The sequence below is a fragment of the Haliotis rufescens genome, unplaced genomic scaffold (genome assembly GCF_023055435.1).
Source record: "Haliotis rufescens isolate VD_foot unplaced genomic scaffold, xgHalRufe1.0.p SCAF_73, whole genome shotgun sequence".
NCBI lineage: Eukaryota > Metazoa > Mollusca > Gastropoda > Lepetellida > Haliotidae > Haliotis > Haliotis rufescens.
This window is the reverse complement of record NW_025964365.1, coordinates 467,866-482,434: the sequence shown is the minus strand read 5'-3', so window position 1 is coordinate 482,434 and position 14,569 is coordinate 467,866. Positions and strand designations below refer to the sequence as shown.

Sequence of the window (14,569 nt, the reverse complement as noted above, 5' to 3'; positions counted from 1 at the left end):
TGTCAGAACATATAATGTCTCTTCACAATGTCTATATATTTCTTCACCTGGAAGATACCTTTGACTGCAGCTTTTGTAAAGTTCTCTACAGTCTCCGGATTTGCTGGGATCGGGGGCGTACATGCTAGGAGACAGCAAACTAACTCAATTTCCTGCTTGTTATGAAGAGCCAAGCTGACTTCCACTGGACAAGTGTCCAAAATGCTACATCACAAATAAAGTCAACAACATCCAAACAACTCACACTAACATAATTGAATCAGTTCAGTTTGACCGGAACAAGGAGTAAAAGCTCCATGAATAAAATAGTGTTTCCCTCTTTCTTAAATCATTCATGTTCTTCCAGTTTGTTATGTTTTTCAAGCTGTTGCATTAATGCATTTTTTGTCTCACCTTATGAAAACTTGTATTAAGCACCCTAAAAAGTTGACTATGTGGAAATCAAGACTGAAGTTCCGTTTGTTTTTCAATATATATTCGCCCCTATCGTATGAACACTCTTACTTACAGGTGTGTTTTTTGTTGATAATAACTTTAATGCAATACGATTGGTTATTTGACATTGCTGATATTTAGGCGACACGAGTATACATCACTTTATTTAAAAAGAGTATATATAATGCCTGTTTCTAGTTTGGTCTCCAACTCTCATATATTCACGTTTCCTACTATAGCCTAAGTTATTTAAAACCTTGAAATTTTTATGTCTACACAAATGTATTTATGTAACAGTGAGCGTAATTTCAATAAGCCAGTAAGGCTTGTTTACCGATCCCTTTCAAGTAAAGTGTTGAATTAGATATTTTTACACTATATAATTTCCAGGTTTTCTTTACTTGGTGGGCATCATTATATTCGGTGCGGAATACGGGAATAGAGACAAACTACGTACTCCCTTCAGTACCACTGTCAAGCAAACAAACACCACACAAAAGCGACATTAAACATAGTTGTGCTCTTTCAATGTTCTGAGATTGTAATAACCGTAACATAGTAGACGCAATACACTTTCTCTCGACCACGTACACCTTCACAACTGGTAACGTATACGTACACACAGATTATACTATGTTCCATAGCGTGAACGCTCGATTGACACATATTGTTGTCTGGTCTCCCATGTATATGTAAGTGTTCCTGTCATGAATAATTTGCACTGTGGAAGTATATGATATATAAATACTTCTTGTTGTCAAGCCGGCTATTCTCAACCAAATACCTTTTATTGCTCGTCAGTTTTAGCTGTTGGATAACATGTATCATATGTACTAGTCGATCAACTTTATATTTCGTAATTCAGGCCACACTGCACATAGTGCAGATGAAAGATGAATCATATTAAAGTCACATGCCCAGCGTGTTACACTCTCGCCATCTCATTTTAAATATCTTACATAAATTTAGACCTATAAAACTTACAACATTAATAGCGCTTACATACAAAAAAGACAACGTATTCATCCTCTACGAAGGTTACTGTCTTTACATTCAGAATTTGTATAAGGTATATGTAATGTTGATTTTTCACATAATAATATTAATGTCGAAAGTTGTTCCGAGAATATTCGAAATTTACACATTGCTCCATCAAAGCGTTTGTCTCTGAGTACAGTTATATGAAACTCGGGGTGCAGAAAAGATTATAACAAAGAATGATCTCATACATAGCGAATCATACATAACCCTTCAAGTTATTCCAGTATATTTGTCATCATGTTACTGGCAACGCATGTTTCACATAACGAGTGGAATGGAATGTTTCTATACTGCTTTGTAGAGCCTTCACAAGCCTGCTTCATTGAACTGGACGCAGCCTGCCCTGTTTTCATACTATGCGAATGGATTTATGAATAAACATACCAAATAGATCAGAGAATGGTCTTTACGATCGCATTGATATTGATTTCAAATAAAGGTGAGGTCATTAGTGCAGAGTACTTCAAGCAGCCACACACAACTCTCTCTGTGTGTGTGTGTGTGTGTGTGTGTGTGTGTGTGTGTGAGAGAGTATGTGTGTGTGAGTGTGAGTATGTGTAAGTGTGTGTGTGTGAGTGTGTGAATATGTGTATGTGTGTGAGTGTATGTATGTGTGAGTGTGTGTGTAAGTGTGTATGTGTATGTGAGTGTGTGTGTGTGAGAGAGAGTGTACATGCGTGTGTGAGTGTGTGTGTGTGTGTGTGGTTGTGTTTGTGTGTTTGTGTGTGTGTGTGTGTGTGAGAGAGAGTATGTGTGTGTGAGTGTGAGTATGTGTAAGTGTGTGTGTGTGAGTGTGTGAATATGTGTATGTGTGTGAGTGTATGTATGTGTGAGTGTGTGTGTAAGTGTGTATGTGAGTGTGTGTGTGTGAGAGAGAGAGTGTACATGCGTGTGTGAGTGTGTGTTTGTGTTTGTGTTTGTGTGTTTGTGTGTTTGTGTGTGTGTGTGTTTGTGTGTGTGTGTGTTTGTGTGTGTGTGTGTGTGTGTGTGTATGTGTGTGTGTGTGTGTGTGTGTGTCTGGCTGCTTGTAGTACTCCAGACTAACTACGGATGTATAGAGCTTGGCCATTGAGATACCATACCGCAGTATTACTATGGACAGCTGGAATTTCATCGAAAAAGAATATTCTTGAAAAAAATAATTAAGCTTCATTTTATTTCGAAAAAGAAGTACTTGACGGCCTTAAATATGACATTGTTGCATGATTTTGCAGCAGCTGCAAAATATCTGGTCTCAAATTTATGTTTTTAAATACGCCAATAAGGGCACTGAAGTACTGGATTAAGTTTTTGTGAGTGAATGCAAGTCGATACCCCTTCACAAGTTATGTTCTGTTTAAATTATTGGCGGAGAATATTAAAGTGAATAGGGCATCGTATGTTAACAAATGTTATTTAATCATGGCTTTGCGTGTGTGTGGTTGATGTAGGGGATACGAAGAGGTTTGTATGCATTCAAAAGACGTTAAACAGATACTTTTGTTCCAAATATTGTACCGAAGTTTGGAGGTTTCTGTCTTTCTAGTGCATTTTGTTCATATAAAATATCTTCTATAACCTGTGTTTTATATAACTGTACCGAGAGACAAACGATTTGTTAGAGCAATGTGCAAACTTCGAAAGTCTCTAAACAACTGTCGAGTAAACATTATTTGCGAAAAGTCAGCGTTAACTATACCTTATACAGATTCAGTATGTAAAGACAGTGACCTTCATTTAGTGGAGATGAATGCAATGTCTTTTTTTGTATGTAAGAATTATAGTCTCTATCGAAATAGTTGTCTTATCTCATTCCAGAAATATGATAAAGGTAGAATTACGTTGGCAAATAAGTATAACTTAAGTGCTATTATTGTTCTATGTTTTATAGTTCTATATTTATGTAAACTATTTAAAGTGACACGCTGGGCATGTGACTTTAATATGATTCATCTTTCATCTGCACTATGTGCAGTGTGGCCTGAATTACGAAATATAAAGTTGATCGACTAGTACATATGATACATGTTATCCAACAGCTAAAACTGACGAGCCATAAAAGGTTCCCAAACTGACAGCTTGACACGTTGGGTCCAAACCCCGAATAACCTTCGTTAAGTAGAGGATGAATACGATGTCCTTTTTGTATGAATGTGCTATTAATGTTGTAAGTTTTATAGGTCTAAATTTATGTAAGATTTTTAAATAATGAGATAGCGAGTGTCTAACACGCTGGGCATGTGACTTTAATATGATTCTTCTTTCATCTGCACTTTGGGCAATGCGGCCTGAATTACGAAATAAAGTTGATCGACAAGTACATGTGATACATATTACATATTAACAGATAAAACTGACGAGCAAAAGAAAGGTTACCAAACTGAAATTTTGTCACATTGGTCCAAACCCCGAATAGTGTAAGAAAATGGTTAAGAATCAATCGTCAATCAATGTTTGTTAAGTCATAAGTGCGCAAACATTCATTTGAATCTATGGCTCATACAATTACCGTATACATGATATAACCATAACAATAACTATAACAAATCACATTATTCAGCACAATATTTAACTGCAAGCTGTGTTTTCGAAATTACCTGATTGTCTGTGATATGGCAGTATGAATGCTATAGGTACTTGGTTGAGAATAGCCGGCTTGACAACAAGAAGTATTCAAATATTATATACTTCCACAGTACACATTATTCATGTCATGACCACTTACATGGGAGACTAGACAACAATACATCTCAATCAAGCGTTCACGCTATGGAACATAGTATGCTCTGTGTGTACGTATACGTTACCAGTTGTGAAGGTGTACGTGGTCGATTTGAGAGTGTATTGTGTCTGCTATGTTATGGTTATTACAATCTCAAAACATTGAAAGAGCACAACAGGGTTAATGTCGCTTTTGTATGGTGTTTGTCTGTTTGTTGTTTAACGCCGCACTCAGCAATATTTCAGTAACATGACGGCGTTCTGTAAATAATCGAGTTTGGACCAGTCAATCCAGTGATTAACATCATGAGCATCAATCCATTGGGATAAGATGACATGCATCAACCAAGTGAGCGAACCTGTCCACCCGATGCCGTTTGTCTCCTCTCACGACAAGCATAGTCCCCTTTATGGCAAGCATGGTTTGCTAAAGACTAATTCTAACCCAGATCTTCACGGGTCAGTGTAGTGTGGCGTGGCGTGGCGTGGCGTGGCGCGGCGTGGTGTGGTGTGTTGTAGTCTGGTCATTTATGGATATTGTTAATATTAACGTCTAAGTAATAGAAACGACAAAACTCATTGGGAAAAAGTAAAAACAATTTGATTCATTTCTTTTATTTTCCGACGGTAAACAGTTTGCATAGTACCCATCGTCATTGAAGTGAGACTTCTGGTGAAAAATAGGTTAAGTCTGGTTTGCATAGTTCCAGTCATAGTAGCTGGCATCTCATTCAAGAAATTCGACAGGGATATTGTATATGACAAGCATTGTTCAAGGGGATATAAGGAAATCACCATCACACTGGTATTGTAAAGAATTCAAAGTGAAGCCTCGTCACAGGGTGGGAGTACTTCCTGCAGGGGAACTTGACTTGACAACATTTGTTGTGTCGATTTCATCCTTCCACAACACAGCAGAATATTCTCCAATCCCCCTGACTTTATATAGTGGTTACTATTTGGCGGCCACAGATCCACCTTTGAGGCTGGTCACAAGAAGCACAACGCCGACAACGATCTCAAGCAACATGGCGAACACAGCAAAGACGAATGAGTAGCCCAGGTCGCCATCCACGGTAGTGGTACCGACTACGTTACGAAGTTTGTCTCCATTGCCGTATTCCGCACCAAATATAATGATGCCGATCAAGTAAAGAACACCTGGAAATGATACAGATTAAACATATTTTATTCAACTTTACTTGAAAGGGATTGGTAAACAGGCCTTACTGGTTTATTCAAATTACGCTCCTTGTTGCATAATTACATTTGAGTAGACATAAAAACTTCAAGGTTATAATCATTTAGGCTATGCTATGAAAGGTGAAATCGTTAGTGTTGTAGTCTTAACTAGAAACAGGCATTATACTCATATCAAATAAAGTGATGTGAACACGTGTGACCTAGTAATCAGCAATTGTCAATTAACCATTCGAATTGTTTTTAAATTATCAAAAATCAACAACAACAAGTTGTTATAATCTGACACAAAAAATGCATTAGTGCAATATATTGATTAACATTACAAACGGTAAAAAACATGAATCATATAAGAAAAAGGTAAGCACTGTATTCTTCAGGTATTGTTTACTTCTTGTTCAGGTCAAACTGAACTGAATCAATAATGTTAGTGTGAGTTGTTTGACGCCATACCTGTAACGATAGCTTGGATGCCGTTGACTTTATCGATGTCGGAGACGTCGGCACACTTGCTTGTGAATATCTTGAGGATGATGATGAGGCACATTGCGTTGAGTCCCAGAAATCCAATTGATACCAAAGCCTGAACAGCGCCATAATACGCTGAAACCCAAACCATACACCCTTACCCTTACTGATCTTCGGCGTGACAGGCGAACGATGTTATCATTAATGTGCCCAAAGGGGCCAATGGTTTTTGAATATATTGAAGCAGCTATGGTCTTGGTGCATCTTTGTTTCCCGGGTTTTACTATTACATTGTCATTGTCCGAACATCCCCCCCCCCCCATAAATCACCCCATGAATAGGAGAACTCTAATCAAATATTATATATCTCTATAATAGAATATTGTTTAATGAAAGGATAATATACTTTACCGAGATTGGTTCCGTCTATCTGGGTGCATCCAGATACAACTTTACCGAAGCCGGTATCTGTGCCTGTTCCACATATTCTCCACAGCCCGTAGCCAGTGAAAGTCTCCTTATTTGTATCTGGAAATTCACGAGCCCATGCTGCGGTAGTAAAGGCTATCCAGTTACATATGTTCCCTACAAGAGCAAGAACAAGAACAACGATGCCAATGGCACCGGCACCCTTCAGACTCTCAAACACTCCCGCCATGTTATGTATTACTCGACGAAGGTTCTGCCGTTATAAGTTGACATGAAATGACAACAGACTAGTTCGTCGACTGTTTTAAGTCTGTTGTCTGAGCAAACAAATGTATTTCTTCCCTTGTCATTTGCATGGCTGTTGCTACAACATTGTAACCATCATGGAATTCGTAACTTGATTGGTCGATAACGCAACAAAAAATGATCTCGTACACAGCGAAGCATACACAAACCTTCAAGTTATTCGAGTATATTTGTAATTAATTATCGTCACGAGACGGACCATGCATGTTTCAAGTCTTACGTATGTCCAAAGAAGTAACTGATAATTAATTAAATGAAATGTTTTAATATCACAAAATCGTGCATACGCGATTGTTTAAAACGGAGATGTAATTGATTACGCGAGGAAAGAAATACACTATTATTGGTACCTTTACATGTGTGCTTAAATGAAAATGGACATTGGTTCCCGTCCCGTGTATCAAAACTCTTCGATCGTATCAATATTGATTTCAAATAAGGTGGGGTTTGGTGAATGGGATATCAATTCATCTTTCTTCACGTAATCGGTTACATTTGCCTTTTAAACAATCGCGTATACACGATGTTGATTCGAGACACGTAAATGAAACAGAGCTCTTGACATATAGACGAATGAGAACATCGACACCTAGATAAATGAGATCTCTTAGAACCAAGATGAATGAGAATTCTTTTCACCTGGATGAATCGCAAGTGTTGACACTTAGATGAAACGGAGCTATTGGCACCTTGATGTTTCCAAAATCGAAGCTTCGACACCTAGATGAATGAGAACCTGAAGCTTTGACACCAAATTAAATGAGAACCTGAAGCCTTGACACCCAGATGAATGAGACCCTGAAGCTTTGAAACCTAGATAAACGAGGACCTGAAGCTTTGACACCAAGATGAATGAGAACCTGAAGCTTTGACACCCAGAAGAACGAGAACCTGAAGCTTTGACACCAAGATGAATGAGAACCTGAAGCTTCGACAGGTAGATGAATGAGAACCTGAAGCTTCGACTCCTAGATGAATGAGAACCTGAAGCTTTGACACCAATATGAATGAGACCCTGAAGCTTCGAAACCTAGATGAATGAGAACCCGAAGCTTTGAGACCCAGATGAATGAGAACCTGAAGCTTTGACACCCATATGAATGAGAACCTGAAGCTTTGTTATTGGCATATTTCGCTCCTATCCAGAAGTCGATGTCGCGATAATGCGAGATCGCGAGAATGTCCCTTACAGTATTCCATATGTTTCTGACATGACTTGCTGTTGTTCTCTTTTAAAAGACTCTCTTTTTTAATGATCATAGCCATGATATTCGAGCAATACATTCCAACAACGACTATGATCAATAGCTTGCCTGTCTATAGTCAATTTCACGTTAATAGCTGAACAACACCTAGATCGCTAGGTACGAGGTGTGGTTAGTTTTGTGACCGGTTGAGCAGGCGTGTTATAAGCTTTGTCGTACTATTGATTGAATTTACTGACGCGGAACAAACACCTGATAACCTGCAAGATAAGAAGGGTTGTACCATGTACAGTACTACAATAGTGTGTCGCCACCGGTGGGGCCGGTGGGTGGTATCGCCTGTCTATAACTCATGTCCTGGGTCAGCGTGTGAACCTTAAGCTATATTTCGTTTATTTTTATGTATGGTAAGCCTCTTGGTCACACATGAAGAAATGTTTTCACAAGATCACCGAATAAAATGGTTTCAGCTTTACATTGATTTGTTTTTCAATTTCAAAGAGGGTCATACGACAACTCTTCCTCAAACGTTGTTCGATTAGAATCGTAATATTTATGGTTCCAAACGTTTTATGGTAGACACATGGAGGACATTACGAAATTTGATCAATGACAAAAAATATGGTTATTCCCTATTTTGATCGTATGTTCTCGTATTTATTTTTCATTTTCCTTACTTGCCTTTGCATGTGGTTGTGACGAGTGCCACCGTTTGAGCAGGATTCTTGTTTGCGAACCCATGATATCATATCTATTTGATAATTGATCATTGATAGTGATCCACAAACACGGAATCATACAATAGACTTCACTTTTGATTTCTTATGATTATGGAAAGTGTTTTGTCAGTTTAATTTAGCTTCACACTGTTTTATGCCGCTTTCATTCCCAGCGATATCACGGAGTGTCATCTTAAAGGAGGGTTATGTTCCATGCCCTGGTGTAAGTCCATTTCGAAACATTGTACTTAAAGTTGTACTCCGTCAAACTGGGGCAGTGTTCCCATCGGGTTTATTAGTCAGCCGCTTGACTGATATACATCGCATACGTAACAATCTGGGTTTAAATGGCTTGAATCAAATACACATTAAACGCCAGAGAATAACCGGAATTGAGGAAACAAGGGGATTCTAAACCACGCTCTGCGGATCCTGTCATGGCATAACGGGCTGCAGCTACTTCGCCCACAATGCCATCCCCGTTGCTGATGTTGGCTAACGTTCCCCACGTCGTTGGTAAGAATAGCTAATAAATATTTTTGATATTTGATATATTATGTTTTGTTCAAATAACATATATTAACACTGCAAAAATAATAAAGGCTTTACAGTTTTCGTACATTTATATCTCCATTTTGACTATAAATACTGAATGAATTATACGAGCTATCGAAGACTTCCTTCTTCATGCAGACATGGTGAAAAATCAGTACAGACAGGAATGAATTGTCAAAACGAATCAAAGATATGTGTCACTGGTATTTGGATATATGACAGTTTCATTAAATTGTGGAAGGTTCTCACTATTAATTTTGATTATTGTTGATGTGCAAATCAGTGTGTTGGCAAACCAATGATCACAATCAGTGCGAATGTATGATCACAATCCTCGACAAAGAGACATCTCCAAACATTAGCTTTTGGACAAATTCCAATCACCGCAGCACGAGACGCCGTTACTGAGGGTGCTAAATGGTCTGAGATATACAGTTGATTCCGGTAATATGGCGTACCATGTCCATGGCATCTGAGCCATGCCTTTAATAATATCGTCTTGACAAACTCCTCTCCACACTGAAGGATCAGACTGGAATCGAAGGAATGGCATTTGACTGCTTCATGTCCTACCTGGCTGGCAGATCCCAGTCTGTTAAAGTGGAAGCGGAGAACTGAACCCCTTGGGGTCCCGCAGGGTTGAGTCCTCGTCCCAATTTTGTTACTAGAATATATGTGTCCCCTTGGGGATACTACCGACAAGCATAACATTAGCCTTTAATTTTACGCGGACGAATACCAAGTAACTTCAGTTACTTTTACACTGAAGTTGCACACAAGAAATGAAAGAATGGATGACTGCCCAAACGCTCCAGCTAAACGATGAGAGGACAGAGGCTATGGTCGTTCGGAGTAATCAGCTGCTGCTCAATAAAAGTCACACAGCCAGTTGACAGTAGGAGATGCACAAATTCATTTGGAGCAGCACCTGACTATCTGACTGAGCTGATCAGTGCATACATGGAGCAGCACCTGACTATCTGACTGAGCTGATCAGTGACTACAGGGAGCACCTGACTATCTGACTGAGCTGATCACTGCATACATGGAGCATCACCTTACTATCTGACTGAGCTGATCAGTGCATACATGGAGCATCACCTTACTATCTGACTGAGCTGATCAGTGCATACATGGAGCACCACTTGACTATCTGACTGAGCTGATCAGTGCATACATGGAGCACCACTTGACTATCTGACTGAGCTGATCAGTGCATACATGGAGCATCACCTGACTATCTGACTGAGCTGATCAGTGCATACATGGAGCATCACTTGACTATCTGACTGAGCTGATCAGTGCATACATGGAGCATCACTTGACTATCTGACTGAGCTGATCAGTGCATACATGGAGCACCACTTGACTGACTGAGCTGATCAGTGCATACATGGAGCAGCACCTGACTATCTGACTGAGCTGATCAGTGCATACATGGAGCATCACTTGACTATCTGACTGAGCTGATCAGTGCATACATGGAGCACCACTTGACTATCTGACTGAGCTGATCAGTGCATACATGGAGCATCACCTTACTATCTGACTGAGCTGATCAGTGCATACATGGAGCACCACTTGACTATCTGACTGAGCAGATCAGTGCATACATGGAGCACCACTTGACTATCTGACTGAGCTGATCAGTGCATACATGGAGCACAACTTGACTATCTGACTGAGCTGATCAGTGCATACATGGAGCATCACTTGACTATCTGACTGAGCTGATCAGTGCATACATGGAGCAGCACCTGACTACCTGACTGAGCTGATCAGTGCATACATGGAGCATCACCTGACTATCTGACTGAGCTGATCAGTGCATACATGGAGCATCACTTGACTATCTGACTGAGCTGATCACTGCATACATGGAGCATCACTTGACTATCTGACTGAGCTGATCAGTGCATACATGGAGCATCACTTGACTATCTGACTGAGCTGATCAGTGCATACAAGGAGCATCACCTTACTATCTGACTGAGCTGATCAGTGCATACATGGAGCATCACCTGACTATCTGACTGAGCTGATCAGTGCATACATGGAGCACCACTTGACTATCTGACTGAGCTGATCACTGCATACATGGAGCATCACCTGACTATCTGACTGAGCTGATCAGTGCATACATGGAGCATCACCTGACTATCTGACCGAGCTGATCAGTGCATACATGGAGCACCACTTGACTATCTGACTGAGCTGATCAGTGCATACATGGAGCACCACTTGACTATCTGACTGAGCTGATCAGTGCATACATGGAGCAGCACCTGACTATCTGACTGAGCTGATCAGTGCATACAAGGAGCATCACCTTACTATCTGACTGAGCTGATCAGTGCATACATGGAGCATAACTTGACTATCTGACTGAGCTGATCAGTGCATACATGGAGCATCACTTGACTATCTGGCTGAGCTGATCAGTGCATACATGGAGCATCACTTGACTATCTGACTGAGCTGATCAGTGCATACATGGAGCATCACTTGACTATCTGACTGAGCTGATCACTGCATACATGGATCATCACCTGACTATCTGACTGAGCTGATCAGTGCATACATGGAGCATCACTTGACTATCTGACTGAGCTGATCACTGCATACATGGAGCATCACTTGACTATCTGACTGAGCTGATCAGTGCATACATGGAGCAGCACCTGACTATCTGACTGAGCTGATCAGTGCATACATGGAGCACCACTTGACTATCTGACTGAGCTGATCAGTGCATACATGGAGCACCACTTTACTATCTGACTGAGCTGATCAGTGCATACATGGAGCATCACTTGACTATCTGACTGAGCTGATCAGTGCATACATGGAGCACCTGACTATCTGACTGAGCTGATCAGTGCATACAAGGAGCATCACCTTACTATCTGACTGAGCTGATCAGTGCATACATGGAGCACCACTTGACTATCTGACTGAGCTGATCAGTGCATACATGGAGCAGCACCTGACTATCTGACTGAGCTGATCAGTGCATACATGGAGCACCTGACTATCTGACTGAGCTGATCAGTGCATACAAGGAGCATCACCTTACTATCTGACTGAGCTGATCAGTGCATACATGGAGCACCACTTGACTATCTGACTGAGCTGATCAGTGCATACATGGAGCAGCACCTGACTATCTGACTGAGCTGATCACTGCATACATGGAGCATCACTTGACTATCTGACTGAGCTGATCACTGCATACATGGAGCATCACTTGACTATCTGACTGAGCTGATCAGTGCATACATGGAGCAGCACCTGACTATCTGACTGAGCTGATCAGAGCATACAAGGAGCATCACCTTACTATCTGACTGAGCTGATCAGTGCATACATGGAGCATCACCTGACTATCTGACTGAGCTGATCAGTGCATACATGGAGCATCACTTGACTATCTGACTGAGCTGATCAGTGCATACATGGAGCATCACTTGACTATCTGACTGAGCTGATCAGTGCATACATGGAGCACCACTTGACTGACTGAGCTGATCAGTGCATACATGGAGCAGCACCTGACTATCTGACTGAGCTGATCAGTGCATACATGGAGCATCACTTGACTATCTGACTGAGCTGATCAGTGCATACATGGAGCACCACTTGACTATCTGACTGAGCTGATCAGTGCATACATGGAGCATCACCTTACTATCTGACTGAGCTGATCAGTGCATACATGGAGCACCACTTGACTATCTGACTGAGCTGATCAGTGCATACATGGAGCACCACTTGACTATCTGACTGAGCTGATCAGTGCATACATGGAGCACCACTTGACTATCTGACTGAGCTGATCAGTGCATACATGGAGCATCACTTGACTATCTGACTGAGCTGATCAGTGCATACATGGAGCAGCACCTGACTATCTGACTGAGCTGATCAGTGCATACATGGAGCATCACTTGACTATCTGACTGAGCTGATCACTGCATACATGGAGCATCACTTGACTATCTGACTGAGCTGATCAGTGCATACATGGAGCATCACTTGACTATCTGACTGAGCTGATCAGTGCATACAAGGAGCATCACCTTACTATCTGACTGAGCTGATCAGTGCATACATGGAGCATCACCTGACTATCTGACCGAGCTGATCAGTGCATACATGGAGCACCACTTGACTATCTGACTGAGCTGATCACTGCATACATGGAGCATCACCTGACTATCTGACTGAGCTGATCAGTGCATACATGGAGCATCACCTGACTATCTGACCGAGCTGATCAGTGCATACATGGAGCACCACTTGACTATCTGACTGAGCTGATCAGTGCATACATGGAGCACCACTTGACTATCTGACTGAGCTGATCAGTGCATACATGGAGCAGCACCTGACTATCTGACTGAGCTGATCAGTGCATACAAGGAGCATCACCTTACTATCTGACTGAGCTGATCAGTGCATACATGGAGCATCACCTTACTATCTGACTGAGCTGATCAGTGCATACATGGAGCATCACTTGACTATCTGACTGAGCTGATCAGTGCATACATGGAGCATCACTTGACTATCTGACTGAGCTGATCACTGCATACATGGAGCATCACTTGACTATCTGACTGAGCTGATCACTGCATACATGGATCATCACCTGACTATCTGACTGAGCTGATCAGTGCATACATGGAGCATCACTTGACTATCTGACTGAGCTGATCACTGCATACATGGAGCATCACTTGACTATCTGACTGAGCTGATCAGTGCATACATGGAGCAGCACCTGACTATCTGACTGAGCTGATCAGTGCATACATGGAGCACCACTTGACTATCTGACTGAGCTGATCAGTGCATACATGGAGCACCACTTTACTATCTGACTGAGCTGATCAGTGCATACATGGAGCATCACTTGACTATCTGACTGAGCTGATCAGTGCATACATGGAGCACCTGACTATCTGACTGAGCTGATCAGTGCATACAAGGAGCATCACCTTACTATCTGACTGAGCTGATCAGTGCATACATGGAGCACCACTTGACTATCTGACTGAGCTGATCAGTGCATACATGGAGCAGCACCTGACTATCTGACTGAGCTGATCAGTGCATACATGGAGCACCTGACTATCTGACTGAGCTGATCAGTGCATACAAGGAGCATCACCTTACTATCTGACTGAGCTGATCAGTGCATACATGGAGCACCACTTGACTATCTGACTGAGCTGATCAGTGCATACATGGAGCAGCACCTGACTATCTGACTGAGCTGATCACTGCATACATGGAGCATCACTTGACTATCTGACTGAGCTGATCACTGCATACATGGAGCATCACTTGACTATCTGACTGAGCTGATCAGTGCATACATGGAGCAGCATCTGACTATCTGACTGAGCTGATCAGAGCATACAAGGAGCATCACCTTACTATCTGACTGAGCTGATCAGTGCATACATGGAGCATCACTTGACTATCTGACTGAGCTGATCAGTGCAT

At 41.3% G+C, this 14,569-nt stretch overlaps 1 protein-coding gene across 1 annotated transcript; it reads right to left on the bottom strand.

Annotated features, from left to right (window-relative positions):
• Positions 1-4,808: 4,808 nt before the first annotated feature.
• LOC124121483 lies at positions 4,809-6,594 on the bottom strand. The gene is made up of 3 exons (XM_046484491.2): positions 6,256-6,594; positions 5,830-5,979; positions 4,809-5,337 (listed from the first exon to the last, which is right to left on the bottom strand). The coding sequence occupies exons 1-3, from the start codon at positions 6,500-6,502 to the stop codon at positions 5,132-5,134; spliced, it is 603 nt and encodes a 200-aa protein (XP_046340447.1). The 5' UTR covers positions 6,503-6,594; the 3' UTR covers positions 4,809-5,131.
• Positions 6,595-14,569: the final 7,975 nt, after the last annotated feature.